Source organism: Schistocerca nitens, chromosome 4 (genome assembly GCF_023898315.1).
Source record: "Schistocerca nitens isolate TAMUIC-IGC-003100 chromosome 4, iqSchNite1.1, whole genome shotgun sequence".
Taxonomy (NCBI): Eukaryota; Metazoa; Arthropoda; class Insecta; order Orthoptera; family Acrididae; genus Schistocerca; species Schistocerca nitens.
The window spans coordinates 699,137,311-699,162,807 of NC_064617.1; the positions used below are offsets into that span (position 1 = coordinate 699,137,311).

A 25,497-nucleotide genomic window follows, 5' to 3' on the forward strand; every position below is an offset into this window, starting at 1 on the left:
AGTTGTTTCCACCTTTACATTCTTTGCTTTTCATGATGTCGTGTGTTTACTTCTCTTACGATTGCCGTAACTCCCTTTGTAATACAGCGAATAAAAAGTAGTTATTTGAAATTTTTCCTTTGGAAAGCTAACAACGTTCTTACAGCAGCCGAGAGGAAACAGGAAACCTATTAGCACGCAGGAACACCCGTGTGCCGGATAAAAGGCTTTAAAGCACAAATTTTTGATGGTCTCAAAAGTTCAGAATGGCACATTATAGACGCTGTGCCTTTTATAGGCAGCTTATACGACGCAAAACATCATAAGGTAGTAATCTGACAAGGATTTTGCTGCATCATAGTGACCGATAAAATGTTAGCCGCTATCACCGGTTATGCCGTAGGCATTATATAACACAGCAGAGGCTGTGAGCGGCCGTCAGTAGCTCGGCCACGCTGTTCCTTTAGAAGTGTTGGTGTGCAATCGGGCATTCTAAACGCAATGAAGGTATGTTTGTGTTATTATACTGTAATTTTTCGTACTGTTTCATAATATACTTCATATTATTTGTTCGTAGAAAATCTGCGTTTCAATACTATTGTATACAATACAATACCAGAAAAGTGACTCATTGTTCGAGTTGAGTTATTTTTTTCAAGAATGAAATACAATGTGCATTATCTCATATGGTCTATCTGGGACTGCGCCAACAACACAGTGCGCCCCGCAACCATGTCGGCGGTCTGTTTAGCCTTACTGTTACCGACGCTAGAGACATGATAGATATAAAATGTACTCATTAGCATGTGGCGCTAGCTTTATCAAACATTTTAGTTATTTACCTACTTTTGAATTCATACACGGAAGCAGTGTCGTGAATAAATAAAGCGGTTTGAAGGCATTCATTAACAAATGAATACAATCTCACATGCAGTAGACTTTCAGTGTTTTCCTCTCGGGCTCAGAATCCCAGAATTACATTAAACTAAATTCCTTCCCTTAGTTGTGAATAAGGTATTCGGTTTGCCTCCCTTGGTTGTAACGCATCTGCCAGAACTTGAAATCCTCTGTCGAATATTCCCAATTGGGGCTCCCTCTTCTCCGCTTTGATTCTGCAGCTGGTCGTTAGTTGAACAGAGCACTCTACTTATAAAATAAATAGTCTAAACAAATCGTAGATTAGCTACGGCACAATACTACGTACTAGGAATGTGATTTCAATGATTAACGTAATCTTGAGAAACAAGCGAAATTTGTTCAGTTGTATTAATTATTCAGCTATAGACATCTTCATAGCATACTACAGACAACATACATCCCGAAAGCTCTTTACCGGTTATGTATCTGAAAAGTTAAATCGACTAATAAAAAAAACTTTGAAATATATGTAAGTAATAAACCATTACTCCAGTCACAAGTACATGGAACTTTGTTTTTTTTCTGTCTGTAATCCGTAACACAATACATGCAAAATTTCATAGATTTTCCAGTTATGTTTTGTCAGTATCTTGACGTAAGGGACCTATGCAAAGAATTGCATTTCGACTGATTTCTGTATAAAATCTGTGCGCTTGTCCTTACGCGGTATGTCAACACCCCAAAAAACGCATCTTGTTATAACACTACTAAACTAAGTATTACCTTCCATGTGTTTGGGTTTTAGTTCATCTCTGTATGATCGTTCTCCTATCTGACATCGAAAAAATCATTGTTCTCAACATCATTTTCATCGAGAATAGTGATTATCGACATGTCACTTGTTTAAGAAAGTACTGTAAGACTGCATTTCTATGGTGAGTGAGGCAAGTGCGAATAAACGACCAGATGTGTCAAAAGGTGTGTTGTAAATACAATTTGCGACTGTAAAAGGTCCCTAATATGCTACCAGCCTTTACAAAATAGTTATTAGCGCAATATTTATTTATATTACTACGAATTTGAATTTAGAGAATCATTAAAATTTCAGTGCCGGAACGAATTAATCGATTACCTAGTATTTTAATCAATGTAATTTCTTAATATTAAATAAGCGTTACGAACACAAATTCCATGAGTGGAAGTGCTTATGTAGGTATAATGATGAATAAGAAAATAGAAATGCGGGTGAAGTATTATGAACAGCGCAGTGGAAAGCGTCACTGTAGACAAGATAGACACCAAGTTAACACGCACTACAGTAATACAAGTTTACTTGTAGTTGATGAAGAGATTCAAAGAAAGTATGATGAGATAAAGGAAAATGTTCACATCTCTAAGGGAGACGAAAATTTAACTGTGATGCGAGATTCGAATTCAATAACATGAAAAGGAAGAGAAGTCAAGAACGTGGAGAAATGAGTCAGTAATGAAATGAGAAGACACCTTGCGTAGTTTTATACAGACCACAATTTTGCAAACACTTTGTTTAAGCGCCACGAAACAATGTTACATACCTGGAATACGCCTGAAAACTCCGGAACTTTTCAAATACACTCCTGGAAATGGAAAAAAGAACACATTGACACCGGTGTGTCAGACCCACCATACTTGCTCCGGACACTGCGAGAGGGCTGTACAAGCAATGATCACACGCACGGCACAGCGGACACACCAGGAACCGCGGTGTTGGCCGTCGAATGGCGCTAGCTGCGCAGCATTTGTGCACCGCCGCCGTCAGTGTCAGCCAGTTTGCCGTGGCATACGGAGCTCCATCGCAATCTTTAACACTGGTAGCATGCCGCGACAGCGTGGACGTGAACCGTATGTGCAGTTGACGGACTTTGAGCGAGGGCGTATAGTGGGCATGCGGGAGGCCGGGTGGACGTACCGCCGAATTGCTCAACACGTGGGGCGTGAGGTCTCCACAGTACATCGATGTTGTCGCCAGTGGTCGGCGGAAGGTGCACGTGCCCGTCGACCTGGGACCGGACCGCAGCGACGCACGGATGCACGCCAAGACCGTAGGATCCTACGCAGTGCCGTAGGGGACCGCACCGCCACTTCCCAGCAAATTAGGGACACTGTTGCTCCTGGGGTATCGGCGAGGACCATTCGCAACCGTCTCCATGAAGCTGGGCTACGGTCCCGCACACCGTTAGGCCGTCTTCCGCTCACGACCCAACATCGTGCAGCCCGCCTCCAGTGGTGTCGCGACAAGCGTGAATGGAGGGACGAATGGAGACGTGTCGTCTTCAGCGATGAGAGTCGCTTCTGCCTTGGTGCCAATGATGGTCGTATGCGTGTTTGGCGCCGTGCAGGTGAGCGCCACAATCAGGACTGCATACGACCGAGGCACACAGGGCCAACACCCGGCATCATGGTGTGGGGAGCGATCTCCTACACTGGCCGTACACCACTGGTGATCGTCGAGGGGACACTGAATAGTGCACGGTATATCCAAACCGTCATCGAACCCATCGTTCTACCATTCCTAGACCGGCAAGGGAACTTGCTGTTCCAACAGGACAATGCACGTCCGCATGTATCCCGTGCCACCCAACGTGCTCTAGAAGGTGTAAGTCAACTACCCTGGCCAGCAAGATCTCCGGATCTGTCCCCCATTGAGCATGTTTGGGACTGGATGAAGCGTCGTCTCACGTGGTCTGCACGTCCAGCACGAACGCTGGTCCAACTGAGGCGCCAGGTGGAAATGGCATGGCAAGCCGTTCCACAGGACTACATCCAGCATCTCTACGATCGTCTCCATGGGAGAATAGCAGCCTGCATTGCTGCGAAAGGTGGATATACACTGTACTAGTGCCGACATTGTGCATGCTCTGTTGCCTGTGTCTATGTGCCTGTGGTTCTGTCAGTGTGATCATGTGATGTATCTGACCCCAGGAATGTGTCAATAAAGTTTCCCCTTCCTGGGACAATGAATTCACGGTGTTCTTATTTCAATTTCCAGGAGTGTAGATCGTATAAGGGGACGATAGAGTACTTTAAGGTCGTTTTTAAACTACAAAACATTTTAATGGGCTGACGAGCACTCTTTACATAATTTCTTGGTTATTAACGATAGGTTAAATTAAGGAGATGGAACCTGGATGTGTTGAAAGGACTTTGGATGTGAGACTGAAAGGGAGTCTTGAGCAAAGATTGCTGAAACCGGAGAAAGGGACAGAAGACTGGGAGATGACGTGGTGAAGAAACAGAGGATCAAATAGGTAAAATCAAATGATACAGGATAAAGTAATTGGATAAGACATGAGGTACTGAATCGATGAAAGCCGGCCGGAGTCGCCGAGCGGTTCTAGGCGCTACAGTCTGGAACCGCGCGACCGCTACGGTCGCAGGTTCGAATCCTGCTGCGGGTGTGGATGTGTGTGATGTCCTTAGGTTAGTTAGGTTTACGTAGTTCTAAGTTCTATGGAACTGATGACCTCAGAAGTTAAGTCCCATAGTGCTCAGAGCCAATTGACGAAATATTCATAAATTCAGCCAGGGATAAGGGAGTACATACTTCTAAAAATGAGACTGGAAGGAAGTCCAAAATGGTGATGCAGGACTGGTTAGAGAAGAAACACAAAACAGTTGAAGCATGCTTGACTATGGGAATGGTAAATACCGCCTGTGGGATAATTGAAGATACTTTTGAAGAAATGAACAGGAACCATATGAATATCAAGAGGTCAGATGGCTAAGAAAGGTGGAAAGAATGTTATCTTCAACTGTAGTTTGAAGTCTCACTTGAATCATTCTTGCATAACAGGTGTAAAACTAAACATAGATCCATATGGAGAGTTGCTGAATGAATCGCTTCTGGCCCTCTGGCAATATGCGAAGAAAATTGGAAATTTGTGGAAAGTTCCTGTGCGACCAAATTGCTGAGGTCATCGGTCCCTAGGCTTACACACTACTTAATCTAACTCAAACTAACTTACGCTAAGGACAACGCACACACCCATGCCAGATGGAGGACTCGAACCTCCGACGGGGGAAGCCGCGCGAACAGTGCCAAGGCCCCCAAGACCGAGCGGCTACCCCGCGCGGTAATATGTGAAGGCTTCAATGACTACGTAGTAGAATCGTATTATAAAACTAACACAGAAACAAAGAAATTCTATTCGAACGTGAAGGATGTCAATGGCATGAAATTTAGTGTACTTATTTAGTGTAATTATTCTTCCCGCCCTCCATTCGTGAATGGAACAGAAACAGGAAGAAACCCTAATAACTGGTACAATGGTGCGTATCGATGTTGATGTAGATGGATGGCATAGTAATTAAAAGTCAGAGTAACAAAACAAAAGCATAATTACTGATTTTCTTGTCCGTCTACTAAGTTGAGAGGTAAAACGTTTGCCCCCCATGCACCGGGCCCCGGTTGGAGATTTTTCCCGTCCGTGGACTGGGCGTTGTGCCCTCCTCATCATCTAGTCGTCATTCTCACCGACGCGCAAGTCTCCCAATGTGGCGTCGACCGAAACAAAACTTGGAGCCGGCGGCCGCGCTTCCCCGGGTGGAGCCTCCCGGCGAACAAGGCCACACGAACATTTCATTTATTTTCGCTGGACTCCATTTCTCAAATGTTCGTTTACTAAGGAAGACACAGATGTAGTACCCCAGTTTAATCTCGAATTGCTCCAAAGAAGATGAATGGCGTTGAGAAACTGTTAAAATTGCTAAAACTAGACAAGAATCCTGGAGCGAGTGGGATCTCTCTGAGTGTCGACACAGAATTTCCAGCTAACTCCAGTTTTAACCATAATATACTATATTCTTATATGGATATGTCCGAAAGAATAGGCACCATTGATGACCTGCAGCCGTCTAGAACGAAATTAGAATTGTATTAATACCTTCAGCTGCTAACGGGCGTTGATATATATCAACGGGGACAGGTGAAAATGTGTGCCCAGACCGGAACTCGAATCCGGGATCTCCTGCTTACATGGCAGACGCTTTATCCATCTTTTTTGTGTAAAAAAGAGTAGAGTGGTCAGGTACGAGCAGGTGGAGACAAGTCGGGCGGGGGTCGGAACCCCAGGCCTGGCCGAGATGCCTCCCCCCTCCCATCCCTGAATCACTCCCTTAAAGTACCTTTTTGATTTATTTTCTTTCTATTTTATTTTAATAATTTTCTGCCAGGTACAGGGTAAATGAACAAAATATCTTTATTGGTACAAGCTTAATTACAACAGAAATGCCATCCTTCAGCCCACATCTCGTGGTCGTGCGGTAGCGTTCTCGCTTCCCACGCCCGGGTTCCCGGGTTCGATTCCCGGCGGGGTCAGGGATTTTCTCTGCCTCGTGATGGCTGGGTGTTGTGTGCTGTCCTTAGGTTAGTTAGGTTTAAGTAGTTCTAAGTTCTAGGGGACTGATCACCATAGATGTTAAGTCCCATAGTGCTCAGAGCCATTTTAACCATTTTTTTGCCATCCTTCCTGCGGAAATAACACGAGACACTACACTCGTACAAGGCGAGCAATTTTTCTTATTAACAAGGTGTAGGAAAAAAAGAATAATAATACTGATGTAAGCTAAGAGGTGTGAAGCAATAAACAGTGGAGTGGGGTAAAAATCGGTGTGTTCTGGTATAGTGCATAGAAAGAAGGAGGCGCGTGTCGATACGCCTACTCCACTGTGATTTACAATATAGAAAGTAGCGCGGAGAGTCTCAGATGTCACCAGGGGGGGGGGGGGGGGGGCAGGACTGCTGTCGGCGTGTGGCACCATCTAGCTGAGCGGGGGTGACGTAAAGATCGTGTATAGGTAATTGGCGAAGAAGGCACGGTAGCGCGGTCGGTGCTCGACTTCACTGTGGGCGGTTTGTAAGTACTGCCAGAAATCAAGGCGTGATTTGTCGCCATCGTTACACATGTAGGTGATCATCCATCCCTTGACCCACACAACCGCATGATTTTTGGTGGCGGGGAAATAAGTATCCAAGGTGGATAAAAGTCCATGGGTCAATCGAGTCCGGTGGAACGCGGAGGTAACAGGCAACGAACTGTCGGCCAAGTTTCCAGGCGTCACTGGTGGCGCACAAGTCAGTTGGTGGACATCGTCATCCATGAGGTGGCAAATGGAACAAAGTGGAGAGTCCGTGAGTCCGGTGGCGTGAAGACGTTGATTTGTGGCGAATTTTCCACTTGCGACGTGGTACCATGTTGCCCGGACGTTGGAGGGAAGGAAAGGCTGGTGGATATGAATCCAAACCGTGGGGCACAGATTGGACGGATGTCTGAGTTAGATATTGGTTCTGGATATGGAACGAAGCGGTGGGGTGGAAAAAGCTTTAGGTCGAAGAGAACGCGTGGTTGGTAATCGTGTGTGAGTATAACTGAAGTCGACGATGAAATCAGAAATGTGCGTCAGATGTTGCTTGATGTGTCCGACTGGTACTGGTGGCGTTATGGTCGCGGGCACAAGAATTTCCAGTGAGCTGCGCGTAAGGGAGGTGTCCCCGAACCACATGTACTACGACGCCGCTCGGACTCGCACATTGACTAGGCCGAGGCCTCCCGCTCGCGGGTGAAGGGTGAGCGTGACGTAGCGGACCTTGAAGAGTGTACAGGCCGTAAGAAAGTATCCGAAAGCAGCCTGGAGGCTGCGTCCAATAGTTAATGGCAGCAGGAGGACCTGTGTGATGTGGACCATTCTGGACGCCACATGTTGATTGAGGTATTGGACACGTTGTAAAGTAATCGTGTCGGCGGAGAAGATTTTGTTGCACCGTCGTGGGGATGGTTTGGAGTGCACGCCGAAAATTGATGGCAGCGGAGTGGCGCACGGTGGAGGTGAAAATGATACCAAGGTATCGTAGTTTTTGTACACACGGGAAAGGTGCTAAGTCGTCATGTGAGAGGCACCGTCCAATGGACATCGCCGCGGATTTAGCCACATTCATGTTACTGCCCGCTGCAGTTCCGTACGTTGATATCAAATCAAGTACCGTTTGTGTTCACTCCGAGAGCGGACCATGAGGAGGAAGTCGTCCGCATACGCACGACATCGAAAACTGTACTGTCGCAAAGTGAGACCAGAAAGGTGGCTCGTCAGACTCCCGATGAGTGGCTCCAGGCTTATGGCAAAGAGTAGGGTCGAAAGTGGGAAACCTTCCCTTACGGAACGCCGGATCGCCACTGGTCCCGCCACACGGCCATTAACCTGAATCAGCGATTCGGCGGTGCCGTATAGGCGCCGAATGACATCGATAAAGGCTGGTGGAAAACCCATGAGGCTCATCAATGAAAACAGAAAACGATGCCGCACCTTGTCGAATGCGCTGTCAAAATCGATGGCAACAACCGCGCCGCGGAGTCTGCACGCCGCTGTCAGTGTAATTAAATCGCGACATTGTCCTGTGGCCGTTTGTATATTAACTGAACCACCCGGAGTTGTCTGTTCCGGGGATAGAATGCTAGGCAGGACCTTGCGGCATCGCGTCGCCAGTAAGCGTGTAAAAATTTTATAGTCTGCGTTAAGCAGAGTCAGGAGATGGTAATGTGCTGTCGTCACACCCGATGTGGGTTTGTGGATGGGTATAGTAATTCCCGTGACAAAGGACGGAGGTACGGCGTTCCCCATCGTCATCAGTTCATCAAACATCGTCGTCCAGCGTGACGCCATTAGTGTGAGGAAAGTGCTATAAAATTCTATCAGCAATCCGTCGACACCAGGTGTCTTATCCAGAGCACCTTTGTTGACTGCATCGTGGACTTCGTCACGCGTAATTGGCTCCATCAGCTCGTCCGCTTCGTCGCTGGCGAGGGTGCGATTTACGTGTGGTAACACAGACTCCTCAGCGTGGTTGTTGGTAGTCTCCTCCTGGTACATTGTGCGGTAGTGGTCTACAAAGGCACTGACGATTTCGGCCTGGCAGGTGACGTGCTGGGCGCGATAGGTGTTGATTTCGGTGATGAGTCGTTGTCGTCGATGTTTCCTATCAGAGGCGATATGATACATGGTGGGATGTTCTTGTTACGCCGAATCTTGACATCGGGTTCGCATCATAGCCCTCTGCAGTCTACGGAGTGTCAACGTTGCACCTTAGTCCTGCTGCGTTCCCTCTAAGTGTCGGGGGTGGGCGGCTGGGCGTCCAGGTCGCGGAGAACGGCGAAGAAATAGTCGGTAGTGTGCCGGCGCCACGTAGCAACTTCCTTGCCATATTGAATCAAAGTGCGTCGAATGGCAGGTATGGCACATTCCAGCCACCAGGTCAAGATCGTGCAGTATTTAGGCAAGCGACGTCCACAGGTGGCCCATGTCTCGGTAAAACGTTGAAGACATTCGGCATCATGAAGATGGGAAGATGGGAGGAGCCGCGCGGGATTAGCCGAGCGGTCTAAGGCGCTGCAGTCATGGACTGTGCGGTTGATCCCGGCGGAGGTTCGAGTCCTCCCTTGGGCATGGGTGTGTGTGTTTGTCCTTAAGATAATTTAGGTTAAGTAGTGTGTAAGCTTAGGGACTGATGACCTTAGCAGTTAAGTCCCATCAGATTTCACACACATTTTTGAAGATGAGAGGTGTTTAGCTTCCACGGTGCACGACTACGCCAGACCACTTGCTGGGAGAGGAGAATGTTGCAGATGTAGGCATAGTGGTCCGAAAAGGCCAAGGGCCAAAGTTGTGCACCTTGGACTGCAGGGGTGAGTTCCCGAGAGACGTAAATCCTATCAAGGCGGCTCGCGGAGTGACTAGTCAGGTAAGTATGTCGAGGCGCGTCGCCGTGCCGAACTTCCCAAGTGTCGCGGAGCATCAGATCTCGGACGACAAGACTCAGTTCTTGACAGATGTTGTAGAGGGGCACTTGATCCTTACGGTGCAAGACACAATTAAAATCACCCCCCAAGCAAGTAATGGTCGCAGAGTTCAAGAAACAACGGGGCGATTTCTTCTGAATAGAAGAGTGCCCTGTCGCGTCTGCGGGTGAAGCCTGACGGAGCGTAAATGTTGACAATACGCGTCCCCATGACGGTGACGGCCATGCCTCTGGCGGATAGAAGGTATGTGATATTGGCCACTGGAATGCCTTCTCGGCTACGTTGCGTCCCAGGTGGTCACCAGGAGAAGGATAAGTGTTATATCCCGCGACGTCTGGAAGTGTGGCCAAGTGTACTTCATGCAGTAGTGCGATGTCGACGTCCGACGCCCGTGTTATCTCTCGCAGCAGTTGAAGTTTCACGGGTGAGCTAATGGTGTTAGTGTTGATCGTCGCTACTCGGTAGGTTTGGAGGGGAACTCCACAAGCGGAGGATGAAGAGGGGCGAGCAACGGAGACTCGTGCCGTACGCCGCCTGACGGCGTTATCAGCGGCGTAACGAGTCTTCTCTCTGGGGTAACTCTGTCCCCAGTGTGTGGTCCGGGCCTTCATCGACGCCCTCACTCCACGCTATTGAAGGCACTGTCGTGAAGGTCGTACGTTCCACTTCGGTCGTAGAGGCGGAGGACGTCTCGGTGGCCGTCGCAGCGGTGGAGTCCATTGGTTCAGGAGCACCTGGGCGAGCCAGTAGAGTAGGCATCGACACATCCACAGTCGGCGTCATGTTGTCGTCATTCGTATCTTCGTGTAGGTTCTCCGTGGCCTCGTCGGGTCGGACGGCCTCTGGAGCATCAGGGGGAGGTGATCCGTCTCGTTCCGAGACCGTACGGCGCCTCCTCTTGCGCCTCTTAGGTGAACTTTGTTTGCGGGTTCGTCCCCCTGTTGTGTCGGAAGACGGAAGGGAGGCGCGGCGCTCAGGGAGGAAGGGCGTCTCGGAAACGACAAGTGAAGGGGTGTCCATATGATCGGGCGGTTGTGGATCGGAAGTCGTCGCTGTTGGTAGTGGCGTAGGAGTAGCGTCAGGCTGTGAAAACGACGTGTCGACCCCGGCGGTATCCGTAGCAGCAGGAAGGGTCACCTGTACATGGTCCGACGGGCGGCGGCCGGTGGGAGGAGAAGAGAGCGCCGATGCGTAGGTGATCGGTAAAACCGTCGTCGGAGCGGAGGTGCCACGGTAGCGGCTGGCAGTTGGGTGATTCGTCGCTGAAGACACTCAGATCTGAGGTGGCCTTCTTTGCCACACCCGGAACAGGGGTTGGCCGTCGTATATGACAACCGCGCGACATCCGCTAATTTGCAGGTAAGATGGCACGTGGCGATGGAGATCGACAGTGGCCTGTCGTACACCGTTAAGAATGAGGTACGTTTGGAATTGAGCCCAGCGTTCGGCAGTGTGGCCATTTACAGTGCCATAGGGGTGGAAAGCGGCGATAACGTCTTCCACCGAGAGATCGAACGGGAGTTCGAAAACTCTTATGGTGCGCATGCCCAACCCTTCATGGTCGACAGTGACCGCACCGACATTGCCATTCGCGTGGCAAAAGCGTAATCCATGTTTAGTGTCACGAAATATTCTTTCACATATCGCGTCATTGACGACTTTGACGTCCACCGTAATGCTTAGTATGGACAAATGGATGCCCAAGATGTCGGAAGCTGAGATCTATGCAACGTCACGCAGGAAGAGTTCCACTTCCAAGGCCTTTGGTCGTGCATAGTAGTTGCAGAAGTTGAATCGTAGTGTTGATTTTCTAAAACGGTTGGCCATGGTTCTAATACACCTAGGCGACACGTAAGTGACGGCCGCTGAAATGTAAACAACAGCGAGCGCGCGCGCTCCGCAGGCGGAGACAACAACCCGTCCGCACTGCATGGCGGCGAAAGCCGGACTGACCATCTGAGCTACCGAGGGCACAGAGGTTAGCGCGGTGGCAGGGACTATCTGACGCACGCCTCCCGCGAGACCCACATCCTCGCATTGTATGTCCACACACTACATTCGTAGTGTCCCACTCCAACACACACATTACTCGTGGAAGACATCCTTACCAACTCCCGTAAGAGTTCAGGGAATATGTGTGCATCCGCACAAAAGAAGAAGGTCATGGCTGGTGTTGCCATGTCCGAAAGAACAGACACCATATCCATATAAGTATATAGTTCTGGCAACACCAGCCATGACCTTCTTCTGGGCGGATGCACACATATTCCCCGAAGTCTTACGGGACTTGGTAAGGATGTCTTCCACGAGTAATGAGTGTGTTGGGGTGAGACACTACGAATGTAGTGTGTGGACAGACAAGGCGAGAATGTAGGTCTCGCGGGAGGCGTGCACGAGATTGTCCCTGGAGTCGCGCTAACCTCTGTGCCCTCGGTGGCTCAGATGGATAGAGCGTCTGCCATGTAAGCAGGAGATCCTGGATTCGAGTTCCGGTCGGGGCAGACATTTTCATCTGTCCCCGTTTATATATATCAACGCCCGTTAGCAGCTGCAGGTATTAATACAATTCTAATAACATACTGTAGATCCCTTGAACAAAACACTATGCCCAGAGACTGAATAAAGCACTTGTCACACCAGTCTACGAGAAGGGTAGAATAAATGATCCACAAAACTTAAGTCCAACCTCATTGACGTCCATTTTTTGGCGAATTCTGGAACATATTCCGTGTTCGAACATAATGAAGAATTTATGAAAGAATGGCCTCCTGTCTGCCATGCAGCATGGACAGCGAAAACATGGTCATGGGGAATCCAAGTTCCGCTTTTCTCACATCACATCCTGAAAGTCATTAATGAAGGAAATCACATAGCAGATAAAGTATTTCTAGACTCGCGAAAAGTATTTGACTCTGCACCACAATATCGGCTGTTAACTCTATGGTGGACATGTCCACTGCAGTGGAGCTTCTATTGTCACTTCTTTAACGTTGCTGCAAATACTCGCAATCCACCCCATCGGATACTCCCTACTGGTACTGTGCACTGCGAACATTTGTTCTGATTGTAAACGCCAAAGAAGCAGTCATTAACATCTGTCCACTGCAGTCGGGATGTACATCACAGGGTGAACCAAAACACGATTGTACGTGATATCAGCCTAGGTTTGTGACTGGGTTGATAATTTCCTAGTAGGCAGTATGTTACCTTCTATATCGAGTCATTTTCGGAAGCAACTTCAACTGTGTCGCAGGAAAGTGTGTTGAAATTCTTGTTGTTCACTTTGCATATTAACAACGATGCAGACAATATTACTAGCAACCTAACCCACAGCAATATTTGTATGCAACAATTTGTAGGGATATGAAATGGAATGGTTACATAAGCTCAGCAGTACGTGGATCAGGTGTTAGACTTTGGCTCATACTAGAATACATCCCGTCTGCAAAGGACTCTGTCTAAAAAGCATTTATGCGGCCCATTTTAGCATACAGCCAAAATATGTGGAGCCTGTACCAGACAGGATTGAAAGGAGGTGTTGGAGGTATACACGGAAGAGTGACACGAATGGTCAGAGGTTTAATTGTTTCACTGGAGAGTGTAGCGGAGTTATTGAAAAACCCGAATGGGCAGACTTCTCAAGGTAGATGTAAATTATGCCTTGAAAACCTAGTTATAAAATTTCAGAAGCAAGTAGTAGATGAAGAATATTCTTCATATCCCTACGTATCTCACTCGGAGGGATCATGAAGGCAAAATAAGGATAATTACAGTGCACACAGAAGCATATAATAGTTGGTTGTTCTTCCCACGCTCTTTCGCGACTGGACCAGGAAGAAACTATGAAATGTGATACCGTGCTGTGTACCATCCACCATGTGCTTCACAGTGGTTTGCCGAGTATGTAAATAGATGTAGAGTGGTAGCTGCCTGTAGCAGGACGTAGCACTCTTCCTTTTCACCAGGGCTGAGAAAATGATTGATTCATTGACAAGCAATATATGCTGAAAAAATGAATCTTCCCACTAAGCTTGAAGGGCACGTGTAACACAAACAAATATATATCATCAAACACTAGAGTCACAGGCCCTTATGAAATAATTAATGTACTATTCATAATCAACATAGTAAAGCACTGATGTATGCTGGCTATTTGTTTAATTTCCTTGCTTCATTGAAAAAAAAATACTTGTTTGGTTTAATGTATGTAGTTCCTTATTAGCTGCGTTACCTTCGCGTAGTCAAAGCCTAACTTACTAAAGCTGATGTTTCATGGTTAACCTTCAGTAGTTTGGCTATTAGGAATCGTTGGAAATTGCAGTGAGTACAGCTATAGCCTTTATAGCATTCCAATCTAAAAGTAAATCTTTTATTAAAGTTTAAAGGGGAAATGGCGAAAGAGTCAAAATTGTGAAACGTAGCTGATTGATCTCTTACTGAAAGACAATTAACAAACCATTCTGGCATGCATTAAAAGGTCTTACCTTCTAGAAATTGCACAACTACAGGATCAAAGGTTACAGTGGCTGTCTGCAGGTATCATTTTCGACATTCTGAAGCACACGTTCTCTGTGCATAAGTACTCAAGTTCTTCATAGTATTGTTGCTTCGTTCTTGTCTGATGGTGAGTGAAACTGCCTGTCAAATTACATGTCTGCAGTGTGACTTTCCTTACAGCTGAGAGGTATTGAGGAGTTTTATTTTTATTTATACGAGGTGCATTCAAGTTCTAAGGCCTCCGATTTTTTTCTAATTAACTACTCACCCGAAATCGATGAAACTGGCGTTACTTCTCGACGTAATCACCATGCAGACGCACACATTTTTCACAACGCTGACGCCATGATTCCATGGCAGCGGCGAAGGCTTCTTTAGGAGTCTGTTTTGACCACTGGAAAATCGCTGAGGCAATAGCAGCACGGCTGGTGAATGTGCGGCCACGGAGGCTGTCTTTCATTGTTGGAAAAAGCCAACAGCCACTAGGAGCCAGGTCAGGTGAGTAGGGAGCATGAGGAATCACTTCAAAGTTGTTATCACGAAGAAACTGTTGCGTAACGTTAGCTCGATGTGCGGGTGCGTTGTCTTGGTGAAACAGCACACGTGCAGCCCTTCCCGGACGTTTTTGTTGCAGTGCAGGAAGGAATTTGTTCTTCAAAACATTTTCGTAGGATGCACCTGTTACCGTAGTGCCCTTTGGAATGCAATGGGTAAGGATTACGCCCTCGCTGTCCCAGAACATGGACACCATCATTTTTTCAGCACTGGCGGTTACCCGAAATTTTTTTGGTGGCGGTGACTCTGTGTGCTTCCATTGAGCTGACTGGCGCTTTGTTTCTGGATTGAAAAATGGCATCCACGTCTCATCCATTGTCACAACCGACGAAAAGAAAGTCCCATTCATGCTGTCGTTGCGCGTCAACATTGCTTGGCAACACGCCACACGGGCAGCCATGTGGTCGTCCGTCAGCATTAGTGGCACCCACCTGGATGACACTTTTCGCATTTTCAGGTCGTCATGCAGTTTTGTGTGCACAGAACCCACAGAAATGCCAACTCTGGAGGCGATCTGTTCAACAGTCATTCGGCGATCCCCCAAAACCATTCTCTCCACTTTCTCGATCATGTCGTCAGACCGGCTTGTGCAAGCCCGAGGTTGTTTCGGTTTGTTGTCACACGATGTTCTGCCTTCATTAAACTGTCGCACCCACGAACGCACTTTCGACACATCTATAACTCCATCACCACATGTCTCCTTCAACTGTCGATGAATTTCAATTGGTTTCACACCACGCAAATTCAGAAAACGGTTGATTGTACGCTGTTCAAGTAAGGAAAAGTCGCCATTTTAAGTATTTAAAACAGTTCTCATTCTCGTCGCTAGCGGTAAAATTCCATCTGCCGTACGGTGCTGTCATCTCTGGGACGTATTGACAATGAACGCGGCCTCATTTTAAAACAATGCGCATGTTTCTATCTCTTTCCAGTCCGGAGAAAAAAAATCGGAGGCCTTAGAACTTGAATGCACCTCGTATGGCTCACATGAAGTTTAAAAATACTGGTATATAATAACATAAGTAATGCCATATATATATATATATATATATATATATATATATCAATATCTAAGTTCATAATATATATAAGAGCCGTATCATCAGCTTGCGTGAGGTCGCTCCAACTCGCATGATAGGAACGCAAGGAACATTCATGTATAATGTACTTGATTGTCTGGTTCAGAACCCTACGGTCACAAACCAGAGACTCTGTAACACTCCATTTGTAAAGAGAGTCCATGCCCAGTGCGAGCTCTGTTCAATATGACTCTTAGTTTCCTATCCACCTGTTACAGCAATATCACATTTATACTTTCGGAACCATTTACGCTCTTCAGGATTTTCATTAAGTTGACAGCTCTGGTCCCACAGGTCTCTCACCCTGGTATTATGGCATCTGGCTGTTCTGCTTGCCGTAATGGTGGGCATCTTGAACGGAGTCTGTTTCGTCGTAGACTTGGTATGTCTTCCTGTATGGGTAATTCCAGGTTCTCCTGTAGCTTGCGGTATTCCCTAAGCAAGGCCTCGCTTCTGCGGATTGCGGGTGGATAGATGCTGTTCAGCAGAGGAAACCAATAAATCGTTGTTGGTCGGATTGCCCCAACTATTGACCGCATAGTGTGGTTCAACTGAACGTCGATCAAGTTTGTATGGCAGCTGTTTAGCCACACCGGGGAACATTACCCGGCCAATGAGAAAACCAGCGTAATGGATGATGTGCGCAAGGTATCTGTTGAAGCTCCCCACTTTATTCCACACAATTTTTGAATATTATCGTTACGGTTTTCTATCTTTGCAGCAGTATTTTCACGATGTTTTCTGAATGAAAGGGTGCTGTCAAGGGTGACACCAAGGTACTTAAGGTGCTTCTTATGGCAAAGAATTTTTTTGTTAAGTTTCACTCTGAGCTCCACATTAGCTTGTTTGTTTGTCAGATGGAATGTACATACTTCAGTTTTACTTGTACTAGGTTTACGTCACCACTTTCTAAAATACGTACTACAAGCAAGAGTGATATCGTCCGCAGAGCAGAATTTTGTTGACCTGGTATTAGGGAGATATGAGTTGAATAATTGGGGGAGCCCTGTGGTAGACTTATTTTCTCCCAAGCAAACACGGAAATATCTACTGTTCATCATGGTGTTGATAAGAGCTACAGTTTTTAGTAATTTGTGTATCATCTCTTCTCTCCAGACTGTGTCATATGCCGCGGTTAGATCTACGAGCGCGACAGATATCTTCACGTTTTCTTGAAAATCAGCCTCTATCCAAGTTGTTAGGGCCAGTACCTGGTCGCAGCAACTTATCTGTGACCTGAAACCCGCTTGCTCAGCTGGGATATGTTACGGAATGAAGCTGCTAATTCTGTTATAGACGACTCTCTCCAAGAGTTCATAAGTACAGCTCAAAAGGGAAAATAGTCCGAAACTTTGAGGGCGGTCACCTGGCTTACCTGTTTCAAAATTGCCAACATTTTGGGTCTCTTTAGCTCGTTGGGCAGTGATCAAATATCTAGGATGTTGGAGAAGAAGCGGACCAGCCATTTTTTCCACCGTTACCCATGTTTATCAGAAACTCCGGGTTTATATTATCCAGACCAGGTGCTTTACCATGTTTAGTTTGTTTCAAGATCTTATCCAATTCAGCCAGTGTAAATGGTGAAGAGAAATTAGATTCGTTGGGGCATTGAGCTTTTAGAGATGTGAGTTCTCGTTTTATTTTTGAAGAATGTTGTTTCTCATGAGACGATCTAGATGTTTCAACTATATGGTTAGCGATTTGGCGACCTGAAGTATCGGGTTTCTGCCAAGGTTTATTGGAGGCTCCGCCAAGTTTACTTAGATGGCTTCATGCCTTTCTACTTGAATGTGTGAAGTTTACATTTTCTATCATCTCACATCATCGTATTCTTCTAGCAGCGTCAAGACTTTGGAAGAGGTCGTCTGCAATATAGCTGATGCCAGTTTCACTATATTGTTCATAAAGTTGTTCACAATGTTTATTCCAGTCTGGTATATATTCTTTTCCGTATCCACTAGGGACAAACTTCTTAGCAGTAGTAAGAACACCACGATGAATCTATGGTAGTTCTTAGGTTCTGGTGGAATGAAACAGATATATTTACCTAGGTGATCAGTAAAACTCCTCCAATCAGCCCTACGGAAATTCCATCTGGGTGGCGGTACAGATCTCGCTATTGGGACAGAGGGCCCCATATCGAGGATTACTGGCCAGTGCTGCCTGAGTAGGAAATTACGTGTTACTTCTCTGGATATAGGCACTGGGTGCCCTCTGCAGTCCCAGGACACAAAGCAGAGATGCGGAATGTAATCTCTTCGCCAAGTGGCCGATCTGAAAGTTCCCAAATCCTTGGCATTTTAAACCCGGTATAGATTTTAATTTTCATCCAGTCATTGAACGCAATACCACACTCATTGTCACGTGCATAGTTCCAGTGACTGTGGTGACTATTAAAATCTCCAGCATAAGTCAATGGGCGAGCAGTAATTGGCAGAACATCCAGTGGCCACAGCACATTTGGTGGCTTGTAAATATTATTTATAATGGTGTCCTCCACTTGTGTAGAGGCAAAATGGATCTCATTTTCTGTATTTGTCGAAATGAGACGAGCATGCTCGATATTGTTCCTTACGTAGGTGGTAACACTATACACACTGTGATACGTAGCGCCCATAAGATCGTAGCCATGGACCCTACCTCTTTTACGCTGGTCTTCCATAGTTGGAGCATGTGTTTCCTGCATTAGGACTACGTCAGTATAAGTCTTTTAATCAGATAGTCCTGAAAGGTCCATTTTTAATACTTTTGAGTTTGATTTGTCTGCATGTTTGTAGGCAGGAAATCCAATATCTAGTCTGGCTACCCATTCGTTCTAGCTCATTTAGCGTTAACCGGGGTCACGTGTGGTATTCCACTACGGACGCGAGCTAGTTGAGGTGTTATTTTCTCGTACAATGGCTCGCCATGAAACGACACATTGAGATTCACTGAGAGGGATAACTTCAAACACACTCTTCCGTGCAAACCACAGAAACTGTGCTTTGGCGACGATGGCGAGTGCTTTTGAAGGATATGAAACCATCAAAATCTTCAGTAACACCTTAAATTAATTGTCAAACAGTTTTGAAACTGAGGAGGGCCACTCAGAATCAGTGGCTCAGCTACGTAATTTGGCTTTGGGCACTGTACGTCCACAAACAGCGTCACCTACCGGTCAGGCAATTCGGAATTACTAGTGAAAGTTATTACGATAATTCCTTACGGTCCGGATTTCTCACGCTGATATTAACACATCTTTCCACAAGTCTTGAAAGTGCTTGCCTCGTCAAGTTTTACTCAGTTCTGAACTGACTGAAAACCCAGGTAACTTCATGAAAACTCATTCTACGCTGAAGGGCGTGCAGAAACAGTGTGTGGATGAAACTCGAATTTTTGGTCTGTAGCTATCATAAGTTTTTGTAGCCAGTGGGTAGTTAGATTTGCGACCTACTTATGACCACGCAACCTCTTCCTTGACACTGAATACATTTGCTCAGCAACACGGGTCAATATACGAATTTTATGGAGCTCTATTTTCGTATCACTACCTGTGACTGTCTCGTGATAGGTAACAGACAGGAATATTTCAGCAATCGTTTCACCTAGCGTGCTTTGTAGCATCTGACGTCAATATAAATGCGAATGTTATTTTGCGGACAGTCCCGATATCAATAAAGCTACAGCAGTGTCATTTTATAATTTAGGTTGGACGTTGGGCTACTTAATATGTGAAGTATAACTGAACGGATTTTCTTTTTCCACTTTTTCTTGAATCTAGTGCTACGTGCGGGAAGCCACGGTCAGCCTGCTGCTTCTACTGCTTCTAGTTCATTCGTGTGCATGCGCAAGAATTCTGGGTATCAACCCGACGCCGTCCATCAGTCACCAGCTGCCATTTCTTATAATCATGCGAGCTCTCGCAGAAAGAGGGCATCAAGTCACCATCATCACCACCGATCCTATCAAGGTAATAATGCACAGTGTTACTGTTTAAAATTGTGTTGCTTCCATCTTACAGCCTTCCCACAATGCTTATGACGCCACAATTGCAAACCACAATGTGAGGAACACCCACAGCAGAGTCGAAGTCAAATGCTTTGGATACAGAACTCAATGTGATACCGTGTATCATCAGGAAACTCAGATAGGACGTCTAGCTGAGTCTTTTCAGATACTTTGATACCGACAGCTTCAACTTAACGTTCACCACGGCGGAATGTTTACACTCTTTGGCTGTAATGACAAGAGAAGCTGCTATGATCGCTCAACATTTTTGGCACTGAAACTGATTTTTATTAATTTTTACCGTTACTGTATTCTGCAGCAATTCTTTTCATCATCACTATTTTTTTCATGTTAGAATGAAAAGTTTAAAAATCTAAGCAATAGCCTGCGTCCAGTAACTGCTTCACAGTTTCTGCTGATTGCTTTACAGTAAATTCTGATTTTCACGCTGTAGATACACTCATTATATCTACAACTGTCAACAGTTTTTACAGTCAACGTGTAGCCTATTTCATTTAGCTCTATAATATCATTTTATGGCAGCTGCTGTGTAGTACTTCACAAGTGTGTTAGTACTTGTATTTTAATATTTTTAAAACGTACTACACAGTACAATATATTTAAAATTCTGTAAATTTATAAATGAAAGTTACAGAGGAAAGCACTGTTTTTTAGAAAACGCGTCTATCTTGACGTTTGGTTATTACGTGTATTATTAGACTCTCTTCACTTCCCATAATTTTTATCGTCTCTATGACGTGCAATAAATTTTTCAATTGTAATTTCATCCTCAAAAAGCTTAAGACAGTCTTAATTATTCATCTGTTCCAGTTTTAACAACTTTTCTTTTAGAAATACTGGGTACAGAACAGAATTTGAAGGGAGATCTGTAAGTGAAAAGAGTTTCATTGACTGTGTTTTTTCCCACTTATTGCGGAGGCGAATATTCCAAAGAGTGGTGAACGTCTCTTACGACTGATTTATGCCATTAGTTACATTTCATTCAAAATTCTGTTCAGTACCCAAGACTTGTAAACACGAAGGTCATTACAGTGTAAGACAATTTCTCACACGACCTAGTTCTCGGGTTTCTTTTTGCTTTATTTTTTTCATAGCAGGCCTCCAGTGTGGCCGAGCGGTTCTAGGCGCTTCAGTCTGGAACCGCGCGACCGCTACGGTCGCAAGTTCGAATCCTGCCTCGGGCATGGATGTGTGTGATGCCCTTAGGTTAGTTAGGTTTAAGTAGTTCTAATTTCTAGGGAACTGATGACCTCAGATGTTGAGTCCCATAGTGCTCAGAGCCATTTTTCATAGCAGGGACTCAAGGCTCTACGCATATTCTCGCATGTATGGTTGAACTCATTTTATGGGTGGTATGGAGACGTCAATCAGGTCCCCCCAACCATTTTGACAGTATACGGGGTGAGGAGATATAGTACGTCTGATCGTTCAGTAACACATTCGGGTTGCCATACACATTTTTTGTTTAGAATATGTCAATATCTGAAAATGCGTATCTTCTCTGAACAGGTTGTAGTGTTTCGCTACGTTTAGAATGTTAGTGATTGTTTTCCAAACAGTCAGGTAATTACGTAATACGTTGTCTGTGATTTGCAACTCCTTCTTTTATGGACATGTCAGCATTGTTTCTCTGTTAGAACGAAGTATATTCCTTGTAAATTATCTTAAACACTCCAGACTCTTTTCACAGGTTACTAAATATCGAATTGATTCTGTATATACTGGGACTATAAGTCTGCAGGCTGTCGTGGCCCGTCGTCATTGACGATACGGTCTTCTGAGTCGTCCGGCTTCGTCGTAGTACTCATCAAACTTCTTCATTGCTTGACGTTTCCATTCCTAGGATGGGATCTACTTCAGGATACAGCTAGTGTCCCTGGATGAGCTGCGTTTAGCCATCTATAGTCGAGACGCCTTAAGAATGTCCCAGACAGCTCGTAGCACTGTTGCCAGCTTTTAACTACGAAGAGCTAACGCCTGTTGGTAAAAACAGTATCCGTCTATATAACTGCGACAACACAGAGTCGTTTGCCATAGAGATGTTTAAAGAAACGTTATTGGTTGAGGTAGGATCACGAAACTTCCTCACCCAACCCACTGCAGCTGTCAATAATCAGCTTGCGCCGTCTCAGCGGTAGGGAAACCAGTGTAATCCTAAAGAAGTTGCCAGCAGAGAGACAAAAACGTCGATCAGTGAAGATGTCCGAGATAAATATGACATAGCCTAACGACTCAGTAGATTTTGCCCTGAACTATTACGTACTGTTGTGGTTTACAATGCCCCTGGATCAGTTACTAGTTTTGGCAACAAGTGCTAGTATATACAGTACGTTTCTTGTCTGGCGTTTAGGACACTATTACAGAGTTTACTAGTGTCTTCGCTTGTTTTGTTTGCTTGTTCGGTAGTACACTGTTGTTAGGTTGGGCTGGTAACATCACGTTCGAGTTTTAGAGCTATGCAGTTCAAGTTCAAAATTAACTGTGCATATAGAGACTGACAGAAACCGGTGTACCACGAAGTGGAATGAAGCAGATTCATGGGGAACTCGATGCCCTGCGGTAGCCTGAAAGAAACATTTTGTGAATATGCTGTTCCTGATGAATTCATATCTTCATTATTTTTCTTATCCACGAAGCTGATGGCGCAGAAATGTCTAATGGAAATGATAGTTACCACTCATTGAAAACTATAAAAATATGCATAATTAATAATGTCAACAGACACCCAGTAAAGTCATTGTTGAATTTACAAGTAAAACAATCCAATAACCCTAGAAAATGCTTTAAAACATTAAATTGAAACTTTCTTTTACATTACATGTTTCAATTTTTAGAGAGGAGAAATTGGCAATATATTCTGTTACCTGTTTTAGGACCCAGCTCCAAACATGACTCAGATAGACATGTCGTTCATGTACGACATGTGGAAAGAAGATATCGATTTCTTAAAAAATTCTCTCTTATCCAAATCAGAACTGATGGTCATTATTGAAGAGCATGTTAAGAAGGCGTGTGATGCCCAACTAAAAATTCCAGGCCTGAAAGAACTTCAGTAAGTACTATTCATAACGTCTCCCATCCTATACTCAGAAGATGTTTACAAGAAACTTATTCACCTCGTAATGAATATGGATAACACAGGTCTGGACCACATCTTCTGTTGCTTATAGTACAAACTAAAGCGCTTTAGGTTTACACAAATTGTCTCTTTACCACGCATGGTCTTGTGACGCTCCACTGACTGCACTCTTCATCACATCGAACAAAGGACCCCGCAACACGTAAGTGCGTTGACATAATAGAGTATTTCAACTCAGAAGAAATCTGTGAAAGGGTTTTTATGAGTCTAAACTATGCACGACAATTTAGGCCTGCAAGTAAGAATATTATGTCAAAGATATTTCACAGTGTTATCTAAATTCCAGGTTTATCATTGGTGAAGTTATTGGAATTGGATCCCAGTCATCACTCAGGTGGGCCTAAGATATTAGCTGATGGGAACCACTGAAGTGTAAATATATGCACATCATTATCACCTGTTTTCAATCATTTCGTTCGAATTTGGTTGAAAGATTCGTCTGATACAAGAATTTCATGACAGTATCCCCAGACCCACCGCTTACTCGAAGATCGCTCGCAACATTTTGGGTCTGGAACAATGGAAGATTATGCACCTGCGAACGAAACAAAACTTAATCAGCTGTTATTGAAGTGAATAAGGTTGACGTACCGAACTCACTTGCTGAATGTGTAACCTGAAATTTTAGGCTGAACTATAGCTTTGGCTGCATGCTAGATAAGTTCATTCCATCACTGAGCAATTGATGTCCAAGTTACTTCAGAACAAGTGGAAACAAATTTCTCTTTTCTTGAATCAGAACCAAGTGGAAATCGTTATTCCAGAACTAAATGTTGTAAATGTAGCAAAATTATGTGCGGAGATACTTGATCAAGTATTAAACATAAGTGGAGGTGAATGAGCTCACCGGATTTTGCTCAGTGGTAATTAGATTTGGTAGATTCTCTTAGATAACAACATCTACACTCACAGGAAAAGAAAAAAGAAAAGGCAACAGCAAGAAGGAGCTGCGTGACATAACCGAAAGTTGGTTGGTAGGCTTGTTTCTACACTTGTCCGTCCTCTGCTGGAATACTGCTGCGCGGTATGGGATCCTTACCATGTAGGATTGACGGAGGACATCGAAAAAGTGCAAAGAAGGGCAGCTCGCTTCATGCTATCGCACAATAGGGGTGAGAGTGTCACTGATATGATACGCGTGTTGGGGCGGTTTTCTTTGCGGCGAGATCTATTTACGAAATATCAATCACCAATTTTCTCTTCCAAATGCGAAAATATTTTGTTGACACCCACCTACGTAGGAGGAATTGATCATCATAATAAAATAAGAGAAATGAGAGCTCGAACGGAAAGATTTAGGTGTTCCTTTTTCCCACGAGCCATTCGAGAGTGGACTGGTAGAGAAGTAGTATGAAAATGGATCGATGAAGCCTCTGCCAGGCAATTAAGTGTGAACTGCAGAGTAACCATGAAGATGTAGATGCATATTTCGCGCCAGTTGCATAAGACTGACGGTAGTGGCGCCACTCGAGGATTCGAAATCAGGTTTTCTTCAATGAAATAACGGTTGTGAGAGTTATTTACCTTTGAGAGCGGACCTGATGAGTTGATGTTAGTCAAGAATGTCTTTAAGACGACAAAGACGCCATTATAAACACCTTACTGAGTTTGAATGACGTCATGTAATAGGAGTACGAGAAACTTGATGTTCCTTTTGCGATATTTCAGAAAAACTCGGCAGGAATTTAACCACTTCACATTGGTTCAAGAGAATTTATGTTCACAAGAGGACCGGGCTCTGCACAGATACGTGGCACTACCGAGAGGGAAGACCATTGCGACTGGTGTATGACTTTGGCAAAAGATACTGCATCTCTAGCAGCAGTCTGAGCATCCGTTTACACCACAGTAACATAAAGAACTGTTACAAATCGGTTACTTCAAGGACAGCTCACAGCCAGACTCCCTTAAACACGCATTCCTCTATCCCGAGAACACTTTCATTTGCGACTTCAGTGGTGTTAAGGGAGAGCTCACTGGAAGGCAGGGTGGAAACCTGTTACATTTTCTGATGAAAGTTGGTTCTGTCCCAGTGCCTGTGATGATCTTGTGTTGGTTAGAAGAACGCCAGTTGAAGGCCTGCCGCCAATTTGTCTGCATGTTAGACACATTGGACCTACACTTAGAGTTATGGTCTGGGGCGCAATTTCATATGATGGCAGGAACACTCTCATGGTTATCGCAACTACCTTGACTAGAAATCTGAACACCAGTCCGGTGATTCGACCTGTTGTGCAGCCACTCATGAACAGCCTTTAAGGGTTGTTTGCAACAGGATAAAGCTCACCCACATGCCGCTGTTGTAACCCAACACACTACAATGTGTCGACATGTTACCTTGGCCAGCTCCACTACCAGATCAATCTCCAGTAGTAAGTGGGTTCGTTGAAAGCAGTTAGCAATTTTTTATGCACACGCTTCTTATTGATGAATTAATTAAAATACTTGTATTAAATAAAACATTTATATCAAAATATACAATTTAATATAAATATTTTAGTTAATATAAATATTTTGGTTAGTATTTACCTTAATTTATCAAAAACAAGCTGCA

The 25,497-nt window shown here is 45.0% G+C and overlaps 1 protein-coding gene across 1 annotated transcript in view; it reads left to right on the forward strand.

Annotated features, from left to right (window-relative positions):
- The first annotated feature begins 419 nt into the window (after positions 1-419).
- Positions 420-25,497, forward strand: part of LOC126252763 (UDP-glucosyltransferase 2-like) — a 71,120-nt gene continuing 46,042 nt past the window's right edge. Inside the window, exons 1-3 of the mRNA XM_049953686.1 lie at positions 420-486; positions 19,557-19,745; positions 22,678-22,856. Coding sequence (XP_049809643.1) covers positions 481-486; positions 19,557-19,745; positions 22,678-22,856 — 374 coding nt within the window. The 5' untranslated portion in view covers positions 420-480. The remainder of the gene's footprint in view (positions 487-19,556; positions 19,746-22,677; positions 22,857-25,497) is intronic.